Raw genomic sequence first — 25,497 nt, forward strand, 5'->3', positions numbered from 1 at the left:
TTGCTGGCATCAACACAAGCAGACATTCTGAGCAGGATGCAATCAAATTCTGTTGTAGTTGTCTAATTTTCACTTTATTTAGTAAACCCCCCACTGTAGGGGCAGCGCAAAGATCGCGATCAGCATAACCGACATTGAATAATAAACTGCCCTGTTAGTACGCATTCACAAAAGCAGTTAGTTCGACTATGCAGAGCTAATATGAAGACGATTCAATCAACCAGCGTAAACAGAATTTCGTCGTCTCCCAGCTGCCAAGTTGCAACATGATGCAACATGCAACAGCGAGCAAACGAAATCGCTTGATGTTACAAACCGCAATAAGATACGGGTTAAAACCGTTGCGTGTGTGAGAGCACCATCGGTGTTTATTCGCTGGATACACTACCTACTGTCTACTGAACGCAATTATCTGCTTACATGCGACATGGGGACGGGAACATTTTCTTCAACCAAGCTGCACAACACGACACGTTATTTTGTTGCTTCAATGAGAGTGCTATCGGTCCGGCTGGACAGAATGTCCACAAGAAATCATTTTTGTACATCCGTGCTACGAAACTGAGGAAAAACTTTAGAAACTGAAAAAAGAGGTGGAGCTTATCAAATGATCGCTCTGAACCAGAATAAAGTCACACATATTTTTCAAGTTATATCATTCCACCACGAACGTAAAATAATTCATTCCTATTTTCATCCCTATATAAGAGCCTGTTTTAGTCGAAGCCGCTCATAGTAGTTCTGAACAGCGACGACAGCAGTCCTCCCTTAGCAGCAGCGGGAGCGAGCAGTGGGTACCATCGATAGCGGATAGCGGCCACAACTGTGGCATGGCTGCGAATAAGCGTAGCAGTTCCAGCGGATCTCACCATCGATAGCAGCAGGGCCAGCAGATGCAGGTACAGCGGATACCAATGGCGGCCACAACTGTGGCATGGCTACGGATAGCGTTGCAGTTGCTCAACAGTTGGGCCAGCGTATAGCGGCCACAACTGTGGCATGGCTATGCATTGCGTAGCTGTTGCAGCGGGTATATCAGCATCGATAGTAGCAGGGTCAGATGATGCAACGACACTACCTTCACTGAAATGCTGTTTCAGTGTGGTAGCGGGAAGCATCAGCAGCAGGCTTGCATGAAGTGAATACATTATCCAGCAACTTTCTCTAAGGCCTCTGCAATAGTAGACGCGAAAAGCGGCGCGAACCGATTCGCTCGGCCGTAGATTGATGTACAGCTCTACTGATGGCTGTACATTAACCTACAGCTGAGCGAATCGGTTCGCGTCTATTATGGCAGAGGCCTAATGGGAAAGTTGTATCAGTTTGTTCAGAAGATTATTATTGTCGGTAATATTACAGAGATGCGATTGCGTAAATCCGATTTTGAGTTGAACAATTGTTCTTTTGAGAACAAATAACACACTTATTTGAAGAGTTAATAGCTTTTGATACCAATAGCAGTATAGTGACAGCCTCAGCGGTAGATGCAGCTGCAGCCGGTACTTCCCTGAGGCCGATGTAAAGGTAAATGGGAGCAGCACGGCGAAACAGTTCGGATTATGCTTAGACGCGCGTCATTTTTCGTTGTTGATATTCCCCACATGAAACGACGCGCTTTCGTATGATAGCGGTGGTATTAGCGGTAGATGCATTTGCCAACACTTCCTCCAGTAAAGCCGTGTCTAGTTTTCAATGTGAAAACACCTTTCTCATTGTGTTGACCGTGCGCCTTAGTCCTCACTATCAAGGTAACACAGAGATGTAAGATAAACACTACATCCTATGATAAATTGAACAATTGTCCTTATAAGGACAACAAATGAATTAATGAAGATTTAATTTTGAATTAGAATACTTCTCTCAGGACGTTCGGCTACATAGGGATGTAAAATGAAAATCTAAAACTGAAAAAAGTGAGAAAAATGTCAAATGCTAATAAATCGGTTAGTTTGCGATGGATTTCCTTCGTTTTTGCAGCAATCGGTTAGAAAATCTTCTGAGATTCCTACCAAATGCATGAAATTGCAATTTTATCATTCGAACTATTGTACTATTGAAAACTCTTAAGCCTTGTCAAAACACAAAATTCGACCTCTGATTGGTCGTTATACCGCGCTTTCCCAAGCACGGTCGGCAGAGTAATGGACCTAGTAAATTGGGAATGCATCATTTGGCCTATATAAGAGCTTCATCAGATAATAAACAAACATTTCATCGGATATTAAATTGAACAACTGAAATTTGAAAAACACAAATGATTATTTGAAGAGTTAATATTTTCTCGTTTTGCGCTATAATCCAAAGTTAATTATCTTCATCTACATGCATACTCTGATTATTATTACGTGTTTGCGTCGCTTAGTGTTTGGCTACGGTCATGCAGAACGCAAATAACGGCGCGATGCGATTCGGCAAGACGAAATCTGTTGAAATGTATAGCTCTAATTCGCCTTAAAAAGAGCTGTACATTTCACCACGGTGAGGCAAATCGCATCGCGCCGGCATTCGCGTTCTGCATAACCGTAGCCTTTGTTCCGTTCCCGTTTAATGATGTCGTATTAAATGTGCATATTACAATTCGGCAGCACTTCAACTTCTCATTTGCACAAAATTTAAAAATATCCAATGAACTTCATTCAAAATATCAGACAAAAAGAAATTACAATACTGCCAATGAACGGTCAACGTTTATTTACTAGAAAAAATGACTGACACGCAAGCAGCCAGGTTATCTTTCTTGTAAAAGTATTCTACTTCAACCTTACGGTCGTGGCTTTGCATACAACCTTCTTGTGATTTTTTTCTACCCCTTCCAATGTTCAAGGTTTTTGGAGGGGGGGGGGGTGACATAAAATGAAAATAAAATTTTTAACGGCCTAAATAAACAAAAAAATCACAAGCATTCGCAGGCTCTTACTCTTCTATAAATGTATATATTTAGGAATTTACTCTTTCGATACTATCCGGTCACGATTATTTAGTGAATATCGAAGATAAAATTAAATAAATATTCGTTGCAAAAATTTACAATTTTTGTTGAGTAATTTATGGTAATCATATTTATGAGATAAACTTTCAATCACCATCAACAGCAGCAATGCAGTTTTTTCTCAATTGCATACAAATAGATATGTACGAACAAAAGTGTACCACTGCAGTACGAATAGAAGTGTACCGCTGAAATGTACGAATAGAAGAGTACCACTCATAGACGACAAGAGACCTGCGGTTCTATACTCCACTGGTACTGTTGCTTTTACCGGCATGTTTTCTTTCAAGACATCAGTTTTTATTAGGTTCTTCAGTACCTAACACGCAGGTTTGGAAATTGTTCAAGGATGGGTATTGTTTCAAACTTTTAGGAAAACTTTTACCTTCGAGACATCATATTAATCTAAGCTCATGGAAGCAAAAATAAATTGACCTATTGGGACGGGGAGACTCTGTCAATTTTTATTTCTGAATTGATACAGGGAATATCACAGGGAACGGATGGTGTCCATTCACGTCGTCTGTGCTAGGAATGCTCGCATGTAATTGGTTCATTATTTGCGTAAATTTGTTATTGAAATTTTTTATCAATTTTACCGCTTAGCAATGAAATTAGAGTGATAATTAACATGTTACAAAATTGTTATACATTTTATCTATCCAACAACATATTGGTTATTATTATCCATCATGTGGTTATGCTGTTATTAACGTTTGAAATCTGACGCAACATTTGCCCGTTTCATTTCCAATTTTACAGAATGCATCCCAGTATAGTAAACAAAGACGTGTCCCACGTCAAAAGTTCTCCGATAACTGAGCGAGAAATTTCGATGATCTTCTCAAGGAATCCACTCCCGGTATGATGCGGCAATACTTGCGTACGTCATTGAGAGCGCCTAATTTCCAGGTAGCTTTCTCCGCGACGCATAAATATTCAAAATCGAATCAAAAGTGCGGCATCTTTTGACTGCTTGTATCACTCTCGGTCCTGCGGACGGAGGTCAGAAAGAAGCGACACCCGGCACTTATTGCAACAACAATAACCAACCGTCCATCCTAGTAAGGGACGATCCATTAATGATGTCACGCAAAATTTGGAAAAAATTAACTCCCCCCCTCCCCCTTGTCACAAGCTGTCACAACTTCCTTGACCCCCCTCCCCTTAATTACGTCACGTTTTTAAACCTCCCCCTTTTTTGGTAATAATTGATTGAAAATCGAGAAATTTGTTAGAAATGCATTTTTTCTTAATAAAAACGATTTTACTGAAAGAAAAACTGGAACTAAAAGGAAAAGAAGATTACGACATAGAAAACCGAGACAGTAACTGCAGCATCATTGCTGATTTTTGAAAGACCATTAATATTTAGTTCCTCTTCTCCAATCAATTCGCAATCCAAATCTTCTCCACATGTTACAATAGCCAAGCATTTTTATTTACGTTTTGTCAAAATTTTAGAATGGATTGGATTAAGAGACACTAAAAATTAATGAAATTGTGTTGTCATTCATTAACGAACATGCACGATAAAACAGAATTAATGAAAATTATGCTTTTCAACGTGAAAAAAATTGTCATGTATTTTATCTAAAGCAAATCTTAAGCAAAAAAAAGGATCCTAGAACTATAAGTGAATGATGCAAATATCATAAATAGTTCTGAGTTGAACTCTGTGATTAGGTATGTGACTTTTTTATTTATTTTTTTTTTTGAGTTTAAATGTGATGTCACACTCAAGCTAACCCCCCCCCCTCCCCCATATGTCACAAAATGTCACAATAATTGAAACCCCCTCCACCCCCCTAAACGCGTGACATCATTAATGGATGGTCCCTAACTACACCACAGAACCATGTGTGCAGTGCGGACAGATGGACAAAGAAACGCAAAAGAAGGAAAAAACCGGAGAAATGCTTGATCATTGAATAAATAAATAAATCTTGGCACTGATTGGCGGTGATTTGGATGAAGGTGTGGAAGCAAATGCCGATGTTGCGTTGCGGTAGCGTTTGAGCTACTAATTTTGAGGTTAATTCATCCACCTCCGAGCGCACGCGAACGTGAACTAAGATTCGACTTGAAAAAAAAGGTGCTAACCTAATCGAAAAATGCCACAACTGAACAGCTGAACATAACTGATACCCCAAGTTTCTAATGATTTATTTCATTTTTGTTTTTTTTTCACAGAATACTACAAGCTCCCACAATGAGGAGCTTGCGGTGGGCTCCAGGTGAACTCTGGGACCTACTCCGGATATATTTCCTGCTGGCAGTGCTTGTGGTGAGTAATATGTTTTTTCCCTACATTTTGTTGTTATTACATTTTTGTTTGCTTTAAAATGCATGAAAATACTGAAATTACCATGGATTTTTATCGGGAAGTAATTTAAAATAAAAATCCGTGCTTCAAATCATTCTGTTCTAATCAGTCTTAGAAATGTCAAACAGAAGTATTCATTCTGTTTCTTTTCAGTCCTTCTCTAATAGTTAGAAGCGGTAGCAGGCCTTACCTTTTCTGGTCTTTCTAAGCAGTTTTAAACTTGTTAAATTTCTGAGTAATTTTTAGTCCTACTTTGGATACAATTAGTTTCCTAACATTTTTTAATGATTCATACAAATTAATTCAAACAAACAATTTCCTGTTCAATTTCAGCCTATTCTAGAATCGTTTTTTTTTTTTGTTAGACTAATGTTAACTTTTTAGTGAATTTCAGTCTACTTTAGAATCGTTTTAATTTTCGGTTTTTGAAGGCGTTTCTAAGAGTACTTAAGACCTTTTTTGGGATCCCTTTGTTTGTGGACCAGAAATTAGGGCGTAATTCGCAACCTTTTGCAAAGTGCGGTTTAAAATTTTTTGTTTCACTCCTTGGAAGAGTTTTACAACGATTTTCTGCCAAATTGGGATTCATTATCTTCTAGATGGTCTCGAGGTACGATGCTGGTCTAACAAGCCAATCGTCGTAGGTTCGAGTCTCGGCTCGGAAGAGACTGTTAGTGTCAGTAGGATCGTAGCGCTAGCCCCGTAGTTGTCCTGTACACTAAACAGTTGGCTGCGAAGTCTGTGTATAACAAACAGAAGGCCAAGTTCCGAATCGGAATGTAGCACCAAGGCTTTGCTTTGTTTTGCTTTCTTTGACATCTCTAAAAACAATTCTAAACCCATTCGAAGATACTTTCCTTTTATGAACTTTACTGTCTAATATATTCTAGCGACTTCGAGTCTATTTTCGGATATTCTCCTAAACATTTTAACGGGTTTCAGATTTTCTTAACGTTTCTCAGCTTTTTCGGAATAATAATGAAGTTTACAATATTCAAAAGCGTTTTCAAACAATTCTGAGAGAAAAGGGGGGAAGTCATGAAAGTTGGGAATCCTTTATTATGAAAAGGTATATGCTGTCAGCTTGTATATTTCTTCTTAAAATCCATCTTGCTTGGGGTAGATCAGGGGGGATCTATCTGTCAAAAATCGTGTAACCAACATATTCGGCAACATGGTGTTTGTTTTGGTTTTTGTTCCTTTTGGTCATGAAATTGATCGATGTGAAATATTATAGAATTGGAATGTTTTGCATCGAAACTCGAGAAACCTCGGAAAACTTTCATGAATGTTGTTTAGCTTTTTCCCCCATTATTGTTCATAGTTACAAACATCATGGACCAACAAACGTCATGGACCAGAGTTGATCTGCGATAACACACACATATATGAAATTTGACAGCAGTGAATCCCCTCTGGGGTAGATCACTAAATTCTTCATCTTCTTTTCTTCACGCCATTATTCTATTCAACTATGGCCCCGAGCTCAGCCAACAGTCGGCTCTTGTTAATGCGATTCTATACTGATGCTTGTTAGCTTTATCTTCAACCGGAATATTTCTTTGTGTCCACCTGTCCGTTTTTCATTACAGGATTCTACAGCCTGTCACGCTGCGGTACTCAGATGCTTGTGCTATCATAACTTATGATATCCAATATCATATGTCATTGAATATACTTCCAATCTCAATAGATAAACTTAAATTCTTATCATCGGTCATAATAACGTTTAAGAAGACCATTATGAAGATTTTTCTAAACGATTACCAATTTAAAATACAGTAAAAAATTTCCCTTGGACATTCAACTTCTTCATAAGGTCCTGTCCACATGTTTGGAGCTTTTAACCTGGTTCCGTCGGAACTGATTTTACTAAGACTAAATCACCCCACATGGGCTGCCAGTCATTTGCTTTTCTGTCATACTGTTGCTTGTGACTTACTTTACCCGATGCATACCACTTTCATCGTACGGGAATGGCTGCTTTTTAACGACTCTTATCGACTCAAAACATCCCTCCGCAATCACCGGACTTGAATCCCATTGTACATCTATGATGGGAAATCATAAACCGTCTGAAGATTTAAAAATGCAAGTGGATGCTGTGGACTTCAAGGCTGCGTTCGATCGTGTTATTCACGACATCCTTCTACGAAAGCTGGATAAACTGGGGCTCACCGCTATGCTCGTGAGATGGTTTCGTTCGTACCTGACCGGCAGAGTTGTATGTATCAGTCTTGGGTCGTCACATTCCGAGCCATTTACAACGTCTTCTGGAGTGCCGCAAGGCAGCAATCTGGGTCCACTTTTATTCTCACTGTTTATTAACGACGTTGCTACAATGTTACCGCGAGGTACACGACTTCTTTTTGCAGACGATGTAAAAATCTTTCGGATTATAGCCTGTCTTGGAGACTGTTTGAAACTACAAAAGTTGCTTGATGCTTTTAGTGATTGGAGCAACCGTAATCTTCTTACCCTGTGTGTAGAAAAATGTCATGTAATTACCTTCAGCAGAAAGCTTCAATCAATAAGCTTAAGCCAAGTTAAAAATCTTGGCGTAATTTTGGATAGTCAGCTTACATTCCGGGCACACTTCGAAGATGTCATTTCAAGAGCCAACAAGCAACTAGGATTTATTTTAAGAATTGCCGATGGATTCCGCGATCCACTGTGCATGAAAGCTTTGTACTGCGCCCTGGTACGATCGATGCTCTAATTAGCGGTTGTCGCTTGGTGTCCGTTCAACAAGGGTTGGATTGATTACATGGAAGCTGTTCAGAAAACAACCGTGCGTATGGCACTAAGGCATCTTCCTTGGCATGACGCCACGAGGCTGCCTCCTATGAGCACCGCTGCATGTTATTGGGGATTGAGACGTTGGAGAGTAGTAGATCTAACGCACAAATTATCTATATTGCAAAGGTCTTGGAAAATGAAATTGATTCACCCGCTATTCTCGCAGAATTGAATCTCTACGCTCCAGAAAGGAATCTGCGGAGACGTCAGCTTTTGAACTTGGAAGCAAGGTATAGTCGGTACGGCCAGTATGTTGCGATTAGATTTATGTCTACGAGGTTCAACGAGGTGGTTGTAGAACTGTTCGACTTCAACGAACCCATCCACACTTTTTTACGTCGCCTGCGGATTCGCTAATAATGCATTGTTAATCGTCTCTAGTTGTTAATTTTATTCATTAAGACTAAAATTGTCAGATGGAATTTTTAAAATATAACATAACAACATAACAAAACGTTATAGGCGCTACCAAAAATTTCTTCACTTCTTATACTTTCATGCCAGCTGGTTTCAGTTGCCAAAATAATAGAAAAGGATGCGCTAAGTAAATTTTTTTTTCAAATTCGCTTCATTTTTTGCAGGGCTTTTCATGCGATTGAAATCTTGACAATAAATCAAAATTTTATTCGCATTCTGTATCAGTGAAGAAATGTTGGGAAGTAGTTCGATTGCCTGAATTGAATGGTTTACCTTTTTATCATCGTAAGGAGTAATTATTTCCGAAAATTCGTCCTATAAAATTTGTCGGTACTTTCCCTTGCGCGTTGCAGCAGGGATTGCATCCTCTGATTGTTCAGGTGTCTACTATAATAATTCAGGTCTTCGAAAGTGGCTTGTTTCGGTACGCCGAATTCTTCATGAACTGGTTGTCCCTCTGATGCCAAAGTGATTTTTATGCTGGTTTTTGTCATACCGTCGTACCGTTTGAATTCAAACTCCGAACAGTCTCAAACTTCGAACACTTTACAATAAAAGTCGAATTATTATAGCTATAGTGTAATAAAACGAATGATTTTTATATACGTACCATTTTGTTCCTTGGAATGTCCTTCACCCAGTGATGTATAGCTCTTTACTGTAGGGCCACTTCCGGGGAAACAGCAGGCGTTGAAAAAAGTGACAGTCATTATTCAGACGGTTTGCCTATTTATCTCTTAGCAATTACGTTGAAGTGTTCGGAATATGAATCAAAGCCGATTTCTAAAATCTTTTTGTTTTCAACAACAATAAAATAACCAACATGTTACACCCTTAAGATCGATGAAAAGTTTATTTTTCGTTGATTTTTAGTGCAAGAAGTTACATCATAACAAAGATGACTAGAACAAGATACCTGACTTTGCAGAATTCATCGGACATGATTGTCGCTGCGCGTGAACAAAAGTCGAACTAATTTATACACTGTTAGTATGATGTCAAAATCAACTGACGACAAGGCCAAGACACGACTGCTGAAAGGTGAAACATTTTTTTCAGTATCCATGTGGACGACTGTACGGTGCTGCCATCCGAAAAATGCTAATAATGTGTACGAATGTTTAGTCAAACATGAAGCTTTCCGGAAGAATCTAGAATTATCGGCGCATCATTTAAAATTAAGCGTACCATCAGACATTCCTGATAACCGCTACGAGCACGCTCTGCAGCCAAGTTTTTCACTTTTGCCGAGGTTAATAAAGCAAACATCGGGTGCCCCGGTGAACCTGACTATATGCACAATGGTTCTGAAACCTGGCTTGCGACATATCAAACTTTAAGTTTTGGTAGAATGGGTCATTTTCACACTTTTCTTTTCGTACTTTGAAGTGCAAAAAAATTGGCAATAGCATTAAGCGCAAAAAATGACAATATCATTAATCTGCATGCTATCTTAAGCGTCGAGCTGACCAAACTGCTACACCTTTTTCATATACAATCTTGAACAGCTCAACGATCAATGACGAACTATGCACGATAAATCGGTTTTGCTCATAGTGACAATTTTATGAGAATTTAAGTCATCAGATGGCAGCACTAACCGTCGTAAATCGGTCGTGTTCAAAATGTATGAAAAATGTGGAAGTTAGGTATCTTGTTCAGGTTATCTTTAATCATAGCTTAAGTGTTCTAAATCTGATGCAGTACGGTAGCTATTTTGGAGTTTTTCAAGACTATTTTTTGAGCTTCTTATTTGGATTCTTTCCAGGTTTTCATAAGTGATGTCTGGCTTGATTGAAGAGCCGTTGTTAGAACTTCACTGATCCTGAAGTGTTTAGGGCTTAATTAAGAACTATTCTCCACTCCTACACACATAACTGCGTAAGGCTTTCTCGGTGAAGAAAAATAACGAACTACTTGAAAATATTTCAGTTTACCGTTGTTCGGTAGAAAAATTACTGAGAAATCGGAAACTCAACGTGTTTACCGCAATATCGTAAATTTGTTTACCGAAAAAATCCGTAAAACCGAAAACTTCCGAGTTCAGTAAACTAAAATACCGAATCTCGGAAACCTGACATTATTCAACCGAGATTTCGTCGTTTTACCGAGATTCCTGAAAACTGAGCTGTCAGAATAACGCGTGTTTTAGGACACACACTAACAGTTTTTTCGTGTCCGGGTGTAGAAAAAAAGGAGCAGGTTTTGCGGCTGATTATTAATATGTAAAGAAATCTGCAATGATCTGATTAACTAAAATATTGAGTGAGTATACACTATTTTTTCTCAGAGCTTGTTTTTTTTGCTGCAAAGAAAATTCGAAGAAAACGATTATTTCTTTCTTCACTAAATTTCGCAGGTTATCAACTCTCTTCGCAGGATGGAAGTCGCAGAGTGATAGATGTTTCTTTATTTCTTGGAAGCAATAAAACTCTCCAGTTTTTAACAATGCTGTATTCAATTGAATTAGTTGACTTAGTAATTAATAAATTAATTTGTATATAATCGTTTTAATCATGTTCTGGGTTATCTAAAAAAGAATCGCAAAATACGTACCTCAGTGAATTTTACAGAAATTCTCGTAATAATTTGACAGTTTCAATTTCAGATTAGCTCGGCGAAACAATACCGAGAATCTCGTTCAAGTTTAACAGGTTTTTGATATTTGCTTTGACAGAATCTCGGTGTTTTGATGTATTACCGAGATTTTTACCGAGATCTCAGCTGTTGAAATCTCGGTAATTTATTTTACCGTACTCGGCGATAATATCTAAGTGTGTAGGCTTTTCTTCTCTTAAGAATAGTAATAAAATTCTTTTTCGATCTATTGAAGCGTTTAACAACTTTTCTGAGCTTAATTTGGAATACTGGCTCATTCTTGTCTTCCAAGTTGAAACGGAATTGTGTTTTTTCTTTTCATACAATTTCGAGCTGATATTTCTTTTCACTTCACGATTTTGAGCGTCAATTCATCTTAAGCATGTTCAAGTCAAAGGTCCCAGAAAGTTAATGATTTTAAAGCCTGCTTTGAGAACAAAAATTTCTTAACATTTTCTAGTGATTTATTTTCCTTTTCTTTTTATTTTGAGGATATGATTCCCGCTGATATTAAAAGAACCTTTATTTTCTGCGACATTATTTTGTAAATTATAAAACGAATTCGAAAGCAAAGTTACACCCATCTGTCAAAAAAGTGAGGTTAGAAAGATTTAGTGATAGTTTTGATTGCATTTACGATGCTTTTTTGCTTAAATTTATTCATTTCTAGTGCACATTTGTGCGGTGGTTTCTGGAAACTGATAATTTTTAAGTCAGGGCTGAAATTATAACCACACCGGATTCGCGACTACGAAGCTTTAAGCGATTTTAAAGGCCGCTCACACCTACGTAAACTCTCATATAGATTGTTAAAATGTGCGTGATGACAAAAGCCAAAATTTTTCCTTTATTCGTTTGTGAAAAAAACCAAACAAAACACATGTCAGCAGCTTTGTAGTCTCGAATAGTTTATGTCAGTTTATAGTTATTAAAAATTGATCGCCTGAAGTCATTTTTTAACTTAACATGAAAAACGGCAATGCTTCTGAATCGGCTAAGCTTGATTAATCGCGAGTCTTACAAGAGCTGAGCTACGATATATTGCACTTGGATTCAACAATAAATGCGCTTATTGTTTGTATCTTACAATGACGGAATTCCTCACACACGATCCGCGTCTTTAGAAGCGTGCCTGCACGGCTGGAATTGCCGCCGTTCGCGTTCGCGACCAACTCTATCTAGATGAAAGTTCCATCCGTCACTTGTTCATCACTGCAATCTCTACAGTGTATCTACAAAACTACAACGACACCGCTGCTTACTTCCACGGCAAATAAAATTATGATTGCACAGACAACAAGATCACCCGGGGGTGATAAGACAGTAGCAGCAGAAGTAAGTGAGCTCGTAGAACACGAGAAGAAGATTAATACAAATATGACACGCACCGTGGTGGCTCAACGTCTCGATTGTGGGGCTCCACCAGAGAGAAAGATTTTGTGGCTTAGATAGGCTTGTTGCATTTTCTGCTGACACAATTTAAAGGTCCGGTCCACAGCGCACCTGTCAAAGTTATCTATTAAAAAGGGCCTGTAATCACCCTGCCTTTGATGAATAGTGATCATGCACGCTCAAAAGAAGTTGATTGGATAATGAGAAGAAAAAACTATCTCCTATACAATCTTATGATTAGAAAATCATGGTCACAAAAGCCGAGAGTTGTCAACCGCCGGGGAATATTCTCTGGCAGCCCTGGTAGTCGCGTCCCCGCCCCGTATGGACTTTCACACTGCAGCCCGCACGCATTCGGCACACTTTTGCCGTTGAATTTATTGCCCAAAAATGTGAACTCAATAGCGACAGGAAAAACGCAGAAAACACCGACCGACCAACCGGCAAGGAACAGTTTACGTGTTTCACGTACGCGGAACAAGTGAAGGTAAAATCTGTAATTTATGCGTCGTCGCTCATCTGCATCTGTGCATCACAGTGGCAGACGCGTCCAACAGAAAGGAATCCACTTACGCAGGTACTACGGGCATTGCTACTGCACCGGCCTGAACCAGTGAACCAGTTTCGATGCCTGACCGGCCTGCCTGACGGTTTGTCTGGTTATGTTTTACTCCGCATAAACTAGCGTAAATCGGACACAAAGTGGGAATAAATTTTACATACAGATGAGAGTGTAAAGCTAATTTAGTGCTGGCTTTTCGCTGCTGCCGGGGGCCGACCAAGCTAGCGCTCCGGTGATGGTAATAAATTAGGACCTGGTTGAATGTTTGTGGATTGAAAAAAAAAGCTTTACACTAAATCACGTTAAGAGTGTAAAGAATCAATGTAGGCATATGCTACCACGATCAATTTTTTGAAGATTTTTACACCTTGATTGACTGCAACATGAAAAAGAGGAAGTTTCCTTTTTCAAATTCGTTCGTTCGAAACTGATAGAACTGTCAAAAAAGTAAGGATAAATTTTCGTTTCAACCAAGCTGAATAACTCCTTCCAAATCTAAAGTTCAATTAGTATATTGGAATACATTTCTCCCAGGGGTGTGTGTGTGCGAAAGCATTGCACGTCACCACGAAGTGCCAATAAACTGCTAATTAAGAACCGTGTCATCCGATAGGAACGTGCTGTGAGCGGAATCCGAGTAAACCGGCACCGAAAAGCGTTTATCGCGCGAATTATTGTGTGACTTGGCCTTGCCGACTGACGCGAGTAGAAGTTTCACTTTTTCTGCAAATTCGCCTCCTGTCCCCCCTCCGTCATTTCCAGTTTTCTTCGCATCAGATGTACCGGCCGATGGTCGTGCCTTTCGTATTAGTCATCCATGAGTGACAAAGCCGCCATCGATTGTGGCATTAAGCCGCTCGGATGACCACTCAGGTGGATAACGATAATTTGTCGTGTGTGTGGTCGGAAAGCATCGAATCGAAGTTCTCCATCGAGGCGGAAAAGTTACCCAAGTAGCATTACAGTTATGATCCACAGTTTTCCAAATGTTTAGACATTTTAATTGCACATGTTCAGCACACATATCCAACCCTGCTGATTAGAAAGCGTAGGGTGATTTTTGATTATCAATAATTTGACACATAGATAGGCGCCACAGTTTGGCAGACGGCTGCGTAAACAGAGACACCGTTTTTCGTGTGAGTGTAAAATAACTCAATTATCACCCCAAAAGTGTGACATTCTGTCAATTTGCACCGTGGCAGATGAAATACACACCAAAATCCGTCGTCATACTTACACTACGTGCGTTGCCGAGTGTCATCGGAACAGATTATTCCTTCAACGCCCCGTGTAGCGTGGAAAACTCCTACCTCCTACCATCGTCGTAGCCCTTGTACAATTGTGATTAATTGAAAGCGCTTCTCTCATCGTGGAACAAAAGGAAACATTTCTTCTCGCTTGTCTAAACATCGGAAAAGAAAGCAAAAAAAGAACCAGCCGACGAAGAAAACAAGCTTCACGATGCTGTTGCCGCCACCGCCTACTTTGCCCGTGGGTGCTGTCAATTCAACAGCGTAACAATCCATAAAGTGATTACCACCCAGCAACCTTTTCTCACTAACTATGTACTACAGGGCCGTTGAGGTAGTCGCTTAGTATGAATGACTACGGCTTCTGTACAGTAATTAGCGGCGGATGAAAAATATGGGAGTTTACGGGAACAATCACTCGTTAGGTATGAGGCAGGTACAACACCCTACACCCACACGTTTTTTATCTCCTACTTTTTTTGTCGATGAAAATCTCGAGTTCCGACAATCAGTATGCCATGGAAACTCCGTATACACTCGTGTACATGTGCAAGCGTTGTTGAGTGGTCGGGTTGAATGGAACCAGACGGCGTCTGGTCGTAGTCTCCACGAGGAGAGGTCTCATGAAGACAAATTTGCCTACACAATAAACGGGCACTTGCCAACTTCCTGTCACTTGAACGGAACACGCATTGCACCGGATTGTTCAGTCGTTCAGTGGAGAAACTCCTAGCAAACGGGGACTATTCGGGCTTAAATCACCGTGGGAGCCTGTTAATCGGATGTACCGTAGATTTAATCAATTAGGTTATTTGCGGGGCTACAATTGTCATGCTTGGTGAAAATTTACCTTCAGTCTAGTCGTGTCACGTAACGGGTGACAACTAAAAATTTATATTTTTTTTCTGCTACTGTCAAAAAAAGGGTGGATGAACTTAAAAAAAACTGATTTATTTCTTATGAAGTTACATCTGAGACCAGCCTTCCGACGAAACTTTTTCATGATACCGGAACAAGAGCGTTGTACGGTCTTCACGTCGACTTTTCGAATGCATCTTTTGATTCTGCCAATCAACTTCGTAGATCTCTAGTTATTTTTGCACCGAAGTAACTTAAAATCCCAAAGAAATCTTCGATTGAACGACACTGAGTTAGATTCGTTGGGTCACGTTTGTTTTTTTTTTTACTTTGGCGGATTATTTTTGAGGTTTGCAGGAAATTTAACACATTCAAAATAGGAAAATTTCCGCTTTCAAAATGGTTTGCCGTAAAGTTTTTGCAAAAGATGTTGTGCAGTTCATAACATTTGGAACTGGACCTGGCATGCATAAACAATACAAAAACTCCTGACTCAAAGTGTGGGGTAAGGGAACCTAAAAATAAATCCAAACTTTTAGTTGTCAGTCGTTATTTGCAGTTTTTCTATAGTTACTGCCGATTTTTGTCAATTTTCTTATATTAACGCAGACTCTCTCAAAAAGGTGTGCAGAGCGTGAGCACAATGTTTCCGAATCACGGATAGATTTTTTCAGCACTTGCAGACATCTTTTGGCATCTCTGATTGAACAGCCGTTCCTTTCTTTTTCGAGCTCTTCAGTTGTCAAACTCTGTCAAACTCAATGCGAGTGCAATCGAGCATATGCAATATTGAAGAAATTAAAATAAGTATATAAAATACACTTTGAACCCGCTGATTACCGCTGATTACCACCTACATAAAAATTATTACATTTCACAAGACTTGGCTGATATGGACCCCTTGGTCTGCGCCAAACAAGCGAAAAACAAAAAAAAAGTAGCATTCGAGCAGTTTTTTTGTGGTTCACAAAGTGCTCGGAAATTGAACAAATGTTTTTCAATTAAAAGCGATGGTGAACAGTGCCATTCAGTGATACCAAATGTGCAGATTTGTCTGCAAAACGCAGATTTTTGGAGCCCGTGTGCAGATATTTATTGATTTGCAGATATTTGCAGTTTTTCCACGTTTCTGAAGATTTTTGTCAGAATCTCCTTATATTTGCGCAGATTTTCTTGAAATGTGTGCAGATTTTTCGGATCACGGATAGATTTTTTTCAGATTTCGAGCACATTTTTTCCGGTTTTTCGAGCAGTTGCAGACATTTTTCAAAAACATCTGGCATCTCTGGTGCCATTAACAACTGACGATTGTCAATTAAATTTCTAATTGGTGGATGTTACAATGCTACTCACAGTGTTAGTGTTGCAATTGCGGATGAGTTTGGCCAGCGCAGTCAACAGTGAGTTTTTTTCGGAGTCTTACGACGCGAAACTGATGGGATATGTTGAAGCGATAATCCATGACAAAGCTTTGCAATACTTGCTGCCTTCAGTGGTCAGCATCCCGGTTGCTGTTTTTGTAGTAAAGACTTTACAGACACTTAGTGTCTGTCAAGAAAGACACAGATACCTCCCTTCACTATTGTATCGTTACTGGTTCAGATCTAAGACAAGACGCGACAGCTGGCTTCTTATTTTTCTTTTCGTAACGGCCGTCATCCCCGTCGAAATTTTTTTGAACGTTCCATACCGTTGATGCCAGAATGATTATTTTTAACAACTTCTGCAGGTCAATGAAAATAAAACAAATTAAAATTGCAATATAAATGCGAATAACACTCAATTCTTATTTATTATTTTATGTTCAATAAAGCAAACTTCTACTATCAAATTTTTTCTTCCTAATTTTCTTGGTACCCAAATTTTTTCTTTCTAAGTTTCTTGGACCTCAACCGAAATAGTAATAAAGGATTAATCAATGCATTTTTAAAGTTATAACAGTGAAATACATTACTCGGTAATATCATGTACCTTGCATACTTTTGAATCATTATTTATGAACAATTATAATAGCTAAATTATGACTCTCCAGCATCACTGCTTTACAGTGAAAAGTAACCTCGTTGTATTTTCTACGTGACGATTACGTTATCGAATTCAGCCAATCAGCAGCCGGTTCAAATTGGTTGAATGTAACGGTGACCAGCTGTCACGTCTTGTCTTAGGTTCTCATGGTAAGCTTTATCTTTGCGTACAGCGAATGCAAAACAAAGCAAGAGATTGAGGCAATGGCTGGGTTGTGCGACACAAGTAACCCCTGTCTGAAGTCGCAACAAGGATATTTTGGTTATGTAAAAAGCATATTTGGTAAGGACTTGAAAACAAAATGTAAACAATACCTTTCGGAAACGCTGGGAGCAGTTGGAACATCTTTTTTTTTTATTCTCGCTTATTTTCCGTCGGTCTAGTTCCGCCACTGTTGTGGCCAATTACCGACGCCCAGGGAGGCGACTCCATACCCAGGACCCTAACTCACGACCCGTTTATTAACGGACCGGCGCCAACGGCTTTACTTCCTCATGCGATGGAAGGCGTGATCCCAGAGATTTTTCGCCTCAGAAAATCTCCCGGTGTCGGCTAGGATTGAATCTAGACCAGTTGGGTTGGTTGTGAGTGGATCACGCCACCTCACAACCATCGACACCTATGTCGGCGGTGGGATTCGAACCCAGGCGTCGAGCGTGGTTGGCGGAGACGAGTTGGAACATCTTGTAATCTTCTATATTTGCTTATCGTGTTGGTGGTTAAGTTACCAATGAAATTCCTGGAGGCATTAGTCACTAGTATTAGTGACATAATAGAAAAAAGTACATACGTGGGGAAGATAGTAATTGCAATAGTTGTTATCTATTTGATGAAAACTAATATCTCAATGTCTAAACACTGGGTCAAACATACGAGACTTAATAGAAGGAAAAAAATATAGAGCTATTGATGGATAATGAATAAACCATAAAAAAGTAATTGCCGACGGAGCTCAACAGGATTGAAGGACTCCATCCAGCTAAACCTATTCCGGTATTGTAGCTAGAATCCAATGAAATACAAAAGAAAAATCTACAGGGGGCAAAAATCGTTGGTCAGATCCCACTCTATATTACTGGTACTGCTACTAAAATAAGGATGAGTGCAAAGGACGAGACAACTGCAGCTCTGTAGCCATTATGACTTGATTTTTTATATTTAGTTGCTTAAATATATGATTAACCTCGTTCTCGTTATATTCGAAAAATATACTATACTGAAAGAAAGAGCCCCAACGTTCTATATCACTGCGGTCGATGATTTTTGGAAAAATTTTTAGCACGCTGCCGAAAATCGAAATAGTAGTAAAAATAAATTCTATCGCATCTTTTCAATTGACAACCAACGCTTTCCCACAGAATCATTTCGTAGACATTACTTTACTAACATTACTTTGTTGGTCTAAACCCGAACGAATTAGATATGTCCAGCTTCTTCTGTCTTGGCCAGCCGTCCTTCAGTCTCCTCGTACACCAGCAGATCGTGCAACTTCTTCCACCGCGTGCGAGGCCTACCATGGAGTCGACGATCTCTTCCTGGTTATCTACTGAAGATAGTTTTGGTGGCTCTCTCGTCAGGCATTCTGGCTTGATGTCCAGCTCACTGAAGCCTACTCCGCTGTATTACCTTCACTATATCAGCATGTTTATATTCCTGGTACTAGTTGTGATTCCTGCGTCTACGCCACACTCCATCTTCCAACTTACCGCCAAGTATCGACCGCGGAACTTAACGCTCAAAAACTCCGAGCACTCGTCGATCAACTTCCCTCAGCGACCATGCTTCATGTCCGTAAAGAGCCAGCGGGAGTATCAGTGTCCTATACAGCGCTAGTTTTGTGCGAGATTGCCAGCCTAATCATCATCAGCCTAATTAGTTTCGTCGGGAAACCGTGTTCCAGCATTATCTGCCACAGCTTGTTTCTTTTCACTGAATCGTATGCCGCCTTGAAATCTATAAACAGATGGTGGGTCTGCAGGTTATACTCCCGGAACTTATCGAGGATCTGTCGCAGGGTGAAAAAATTGATCCGTCGTGAAACGTCCCTGTCGAAAACCAGCCTGGTATTCGCCAACAAAGGATTCCGTAAACGGTCTCAATCTGAAGAACAGGATACGGGAGAGCACTGTATATACGGAGCTGAGCAACGTAATGCCTCGATAGTTGCAACAATCCAATCGGTGACCCTTCTTATAGATTAGGCATATGAGACCTTCCAACCAGTCGTTCGGCATTTGTCCATCCGCCCAGATCCTTAGTATTATCTGGTGGATCACATAGTACAGCCACTCGCCTCCTGCTTTTAGAAGTTCGACCGGTATACCATCCTTCCCAGCGGCCTTGCCGTTTTTCAGCTCACTAATAGCCTTTTTAACCTCCTTCTGTGTTGGTGGCTCCACAGCTTGTTCGTCACTCATAATCGTCATCCTGTTCCTGCTCTGCTCATCCGGCTCCTCACCGTTCAATAGCGCCTGAAAATGCTCCTTCCACCTGGCTGCAACCGTCGGTTTATCAGTAAGCAGCTTGCCGTCCTTGTCATTACACCGGCATAGGGAAATTCCTGATTCTGACTCTGTTGACAGTTCTATAGAAGCTCCGCACGTCGTTTCTAACATAGCTGTCCTCTGCGCTGGCGAGCACCTGCTTCTCGCGCTTGTTTCGAGAGTGGGTTCTATTTTCGTCAGCTCTTGTCTCCCTGTATCTCTCTCTGCTCTGACAAGTAGCCGCAGTGAGCAAGCGGCCCCTGGCACGGTTCTTCTCATCTGTCGCTCTCTGGTACTCGGCATCGAACCAGCCGTTACGCTATCTTCCACGCGTCGTACCTACCACTTCTCTCGCAGTCGTTTCGATGGCACCGTGGATACTGCTCCTATGTCCTACACTTCTTCCTCCTGCTGTTCTGCGATCCGTTGATCCAGCTCTCTGGCGTGTTATACTGCCATACTATCAGCTTTCAACCGTTGAATGTTGAAACGCGTAGTCCTCTCCTAGACCATTAACAATTATTCCACGTGACGCAGACCAATACCAATCGTGCATGTATTGTTGTATTTTACACCGTCTAAATCGGAAAATTAAGCAAACAAAGTGCTGTCAAAATGTCTGCATTGATTGCGAAATGTTTATTTCCTTTCGCTGGATTGAAAGTTATTAAAGTAGAAGTCACCTACCAGTATTTTCCCTCCGTCTATAAACTGTAAAAAAATTAGATAAGAAATTTAAATTTATTTTCATAATAATGATATAACTGACTCATATTACCTCGGGGTGATAAGAGTTTCTTAAGTACAATTTTCCGAGGAGTATGCCAACACTATCGATTTTAAATTAAAAGTGGCTGCATTTGCCGAAAAATTCAAATTTAGTTTTCAAATACATCAATTATCTATCTGGCAACACTCTCGGTCAAAAATTCGGTACTAAATTTTCTGTAGATTTCTTGGTTTATTTCCTTCGAAAATCACCTATCAGTACTTTTCGGACTTCTTACGTCTATGAACTGTAAAAAAAGAACTTTTGAACAAAAAATCCAATTCGGATTTTGGTTTTGCTTTCCGCAAATGTATCCCGATCAGTGCCTTAGAATACCGATGTTTATTCACGAGTAGAAGAATTGAATTGTTCTCAGTGTCAGCACATTAATTTTCTGATGCAACTCAGTAACCTATGCTCATTGCGACGATGCATGAATATCGTATATCATATTGAATGACAGCACAGTGGAATGAATATCAAAGGCCTCGTAATGATATTCTGAAAAGTGTTGGTGATCATCAATCCTGGTAGTGGAAGTCTGTTCGGACGCTGTACAACGCACAGTACACTATAAATTGTCGAAAAAGGTAATTTTGATTTTCACTACTTTGAAATGATTTTCATTTTTGACGATCAAATTATCAACACAAGTGTTAAGGTTTATCCTGTCTGGATTCACCGGTTGTTTGGTATCATGAATATCAACGTTCGCATGGGTAGTATGAATATCAATAGAAAGAAGGCTGAAAATCGCTGCTTTTGAATATCATGACAGTGAATATTCTCAGTACTGATCCCGATATAGTGCGGTAAGACGTAGTCTTACAAAAAAAAATCAAAATGTAAAAATCATAACTTTGAGCGCTTTTAAGCTCCCCTAAATCATGTCCGATGGAGCTTAAATTTTGAACAAGTCATTTTTTAAGGCCAACAATCAAAATGTACGCTATTTGAAATCGGACTTGATCATGATGAACGAAAAATTATGTCAGAAAAATTTTGGAAGAATAATAATCCTGAATTCAGTTCTGGATCGTAAAAAAAACACCCGAAAAAAACAATTCGAAGAGGCAGTTTTCTATATTTTTATGAACAGAATTAATCTGAAAACTGCCGCCAACACCTGCAGAGAAAGCTGAAGATTTTGATCATTGCGAACTCAAGTTGTGTTTATTATCTTCTCTGCTTTTTGAAAGTGATTTTATCGCTTTTCAACATGTCCCTTTCTTTTTTTAGTCGTCTTTACGATTTTTACTATTAAACAGAAAGCGACGTGTTGAATAGCGAAAAAATCACTTTCAAAGGCCAGGAAGGACCAGAGTTCGGAATGGCGAAAACCCGCTTTTTGGAGGCAAAATACATAGCACAAAAATCTGATTTTAAATTGTCATGATTTGCCAGACCCCTGATGAACCACCTTATGATTACCAATTTATAGTATGCTCAACTCTATGCTTAGTGAAGAAAAAAGGCAATGAAAGTCATTTATTGTTATAAACTAGCACGTTTTTATTTAATCTTGTGGTTTGGCCAATCCCTGCGATTATATTACAAATGTATCAGAAACCAACAAAGAGTGAAACAAGGAATAATCTCAAATTGATCTCAAGATAGCAAAAGAACCGCTTTTGAGGCATATATCAAGATGGCTTGACAAAGTAATATATTTTAATTCTTTTATCATCAATATTTAGTGGTTAATTTGTGAGTTCGAAATCCAATTTGTGGTAATTTGTGGTTAAGTGGTTTCCGAGAAATTTTTAAAAAAACTGAGTCAAGCCATCTTGAAACTTGATTTTTCTTTAAATAAATCGGACAACGATGATATTTAGATCAATCGAAAGCTCTTAATTTGTGGTTCACGAAAATGTAATTTTTAACGTTATAATTACTAGTGTTTGTACAGAAATTTGTGTTTTATTATTCACGTAGTTCTACGTTTTGTTTATTTATTGACGACGCTGCTGTCCGCTAGTGGCGTTGGCTGTCTGCGGTGTTTGTCACTGCTATACTGAGCGTGCGTGTGGGGAATATGGTAAATATCGAAATTCGGGGAACTTAGCCAACACACTCGGGGCCCATTCAAATATTACGTAACGCATAAAATGCCATTTTCACGAACCCCCCACCCCTTTGTAACAATTCGTAACATTTGTAAATACTACCCCCCCCCCCCCTATACCGTAACGTGTAACTAAGGAATTTACAAAAAAAAACAAAATCCTGAATATCGTTTTTCTGTATATTGATTTTTATAGGAAAAAAATAAGAGCATCTACTCATCTTCACGGACATTCTCCCATGCACACTCAAAATGATGGCTCATGTTAACAACTGGGATTCCAACAGCTGCATCAGTTTCATTTTCATTCTGGAAGGAATGGTTATCAAGGTCAAGAATATCTTCTTGCAGCCATTCTGCTTCCCAATCTTCATCGCTATCGAAGTTGACTAAGAGCTCATTCTCACGTTTGGCAAACACCTTTCGTGGTTTCCTTTTGGGTGTCCGATATTGTTTTCCATGAACATGTTTACAATGACTATTTAGTAATGTTGAAGATGCAAAATAAATATCACAATGCGAGCAAATACGTTTGTCTAAATTGTTCAATGTACTCGGGCAAAACGTATCGTATGCTAGTTTGTTGCTCTCGAACAATGCTAGGCTCTGAAAAAGTGAAGCAAACTTCAAATTAGATTCAGTATTTCCAGCACTTGCAGATCTGTTTTCTGTAATATCGATGCTAGGATTGTAACAAAGGGGAATGGGTGGTGGCAAAAATCTGTGCGGAAAGTATGTTCCATACTTGCTCCGAAATGCGTTGCAACAGGCCTTGTCAAAACATTTGACAATTTGCAGGCAATACTGTGAAGTCCGTACGTGTTTCGCTTTCCACGATTCATCCATATGAATCATATCAGATTTCTGAATCTCAGATCGTTCCGGTAAAATATATTCTGCTGACACATCAAATCCGTCAATATTTACATTGCTCCACACTTCAGCAAGAGTCTCGCCAGCTTTTTGAAAGTTTCGTTTCTCCAGTTCCATGTCAATAGTTTTGCCTTGTGAATCCAGATGAGAGCCGTAAGCGTTGTGGGGAAGAATCAGTCCTGATAGTTCACGACTAAGTGGTGCCATGCGTATTTCTACGGGATTGAACGCAGACCTTCCAGGTGCGTTGGTAGCTACGAAGTAAGCATCCAAGTCATTTGAGCAGAAATGATGTATAGCAACTTCAATAGATTTCGCAAACCGAGGGTTCTCGTCCGGTCCCCCATCAACTGTCACTATAACAACAGGTTTCATCATTCCGTCTGAAGTTTTCAAAGTCGAATCAAACGTGTGCAGGGTAGACAATTTTTCAAAATCCCATGCGTGAGCATAAGCAGTCGATTTGGCATGTTTAGCTGATCGTATGGCTATGTATGTGGGTCCTGAAGCAGATACAAAGCTGGGGTCACCAAATCCGTTTTCTCGAATTTGAAGAGCTGCAAATAAAAAAAAAACATTGTAGTAAGATCTCCAATGAACGTGTCGATATGAAACAAGAGATAATTAATTCACATGAAAAGTTCAATATGTTTTTCTATTAACGTACAATAATCCCAAAATTGTTCAATCACAACAGTTTACGAATCGCTCGTTCCGATTCACACACTAATTGACTGATTCATAAATCATTATCAGCTGATTCAAAATTGGGTTACTGTAAATATGAATTTATAACACTTACAAGCATACACCGATGGAATAAGTTTATGCTTTTCAGCAACAACCCAGTCATGGTCCGGAAGTCGCACTCTGTACTCCATGTGCATCAATATTGGTGATTGATGTGTAGCCGCAGTTATACCCAAGAGAACTCGAGCTTTATCGTCTTGGCTGAGCCTGGCCGCCTCATGTGGTCCAAGAAAGCTCCCGATTTCATCTAAACGTTTAATAGTTGATGTACAAAATCGTGTGTCTTGGTGGAACTTATGATGATCATTCTTGGCCCGGATCAGCCGGACTGGCACGGTTTTGATATGACGTTTTGCTTCTATCGAATCACATCGTTTTGGCATTAGTCGGTAATAAACATACGTCCTGGACATCGTAAAATTAAGTTCTCTAAATGAGATAGAATTTGTACTAATTAATAACTTTTTGATGTCAGCCTTATCGTAATCATACTTTAAAGATTCAACCAATTCGTCTAACGTTTTCACTGTTCGGAGCTGTTCATATCGTCGCTTTTCTTGTGCCGAAGAGCCATATTGAGCGATATCAATGATTGCACTCATTATATCAGCTTCATCCTCGTTTCGTGGCCTCCCACGACTACTGTGGTAGTTAAGTTTAAGAGATTTTTCTTTAGAGGATTCAATTAGGTCGAGTTTTTTCCGTTTCTGAGTCTGACGGAAAGTTTGCTGCCGCAGTTGACCATCAATAAGCTTCTTCAACCGGAAATGAAGTTCTGCTTTATCCTTTTTTAAATTTTTCAGTTGTGTGACTTGTTCTACAGTAATCATTCCCTTTTCCTGTCGCAGAAATAAGTTGGCGATATCCGCGTCAACGATGCTCAGTTGGTTTCTTAGAGAATCTTGTTTCGGAGTGGCACAGATTGGTGAAGGTGAATCGGGAACAACTTTTGGTGGCATCTCGGTTGGCAACAGATGGGTAACTGTTTTCGTTTTATCGTTTTCACTGGAAATCGAACTGGTTGTTGGCTCCTGTGTTTTTAAGTCAGTTTGCGGAGGCTGGGTAAAGAATCGCATGTTTTTATTCCTTGATTCGGCCACTAGCTCTTGCTTCTTGCGTGTGTAAAGATCTATAAAGTTGTCTTTTTTCCGGATTTCTCTCCAATGTTCGGCGCATTGCATTTGCAAATCCTTTTTCGATTTTGTAGGATATGCAGAGCAAAACAAGTCATACAGACGTTGATATAATTCTTCTTTGTTCATCTGTAATTGGTTTAAAGAAATTAATGCTTGAATAATACAGTATAAGTAGTATTGATCACTTACTTTCAATCGGGGT

General features: G+C 39.5%; 1 protein-coding gene across 1 annotated transcript in view; it reads left to right on the forward strand.

The window, feature by feature from the left end:
• The window catches only part of LOC129717860 (uncharacterized), an 88,922-nt gene that overhangs the window by 50,870 nt on the left and 12,555 nt on the right, over positions 1-25,497 (forward strand). The window contains exon 2 of the mRNA XM_055668090.1: positions 5,183-5,276. Within this exon, the coding sequence (XP_055524065.1) occupies positions 5,202-5,276 (75 nt within the window). The 5' untranslated portion in view covers positions 5,183-5,201. The remainder of the gene's footprint in view (positions 1-5,182; positions 5,277-25,497) is intronic.

This window comes from Wyeomyia smithii, chromosome 1, assembly GCF_029784165.1.
Source record: "Wyeomyia smithii strain HCP4-BCI-WySm-NY-G18 chromosome 1, ASM2978416v1, whole genome shotgun sequence".
NCBI lineage: Eukaryota > Metazoa > Arthropoda > Insecta > Diptera > Culicidae > Wyeomyia > Wyeomyia smithii.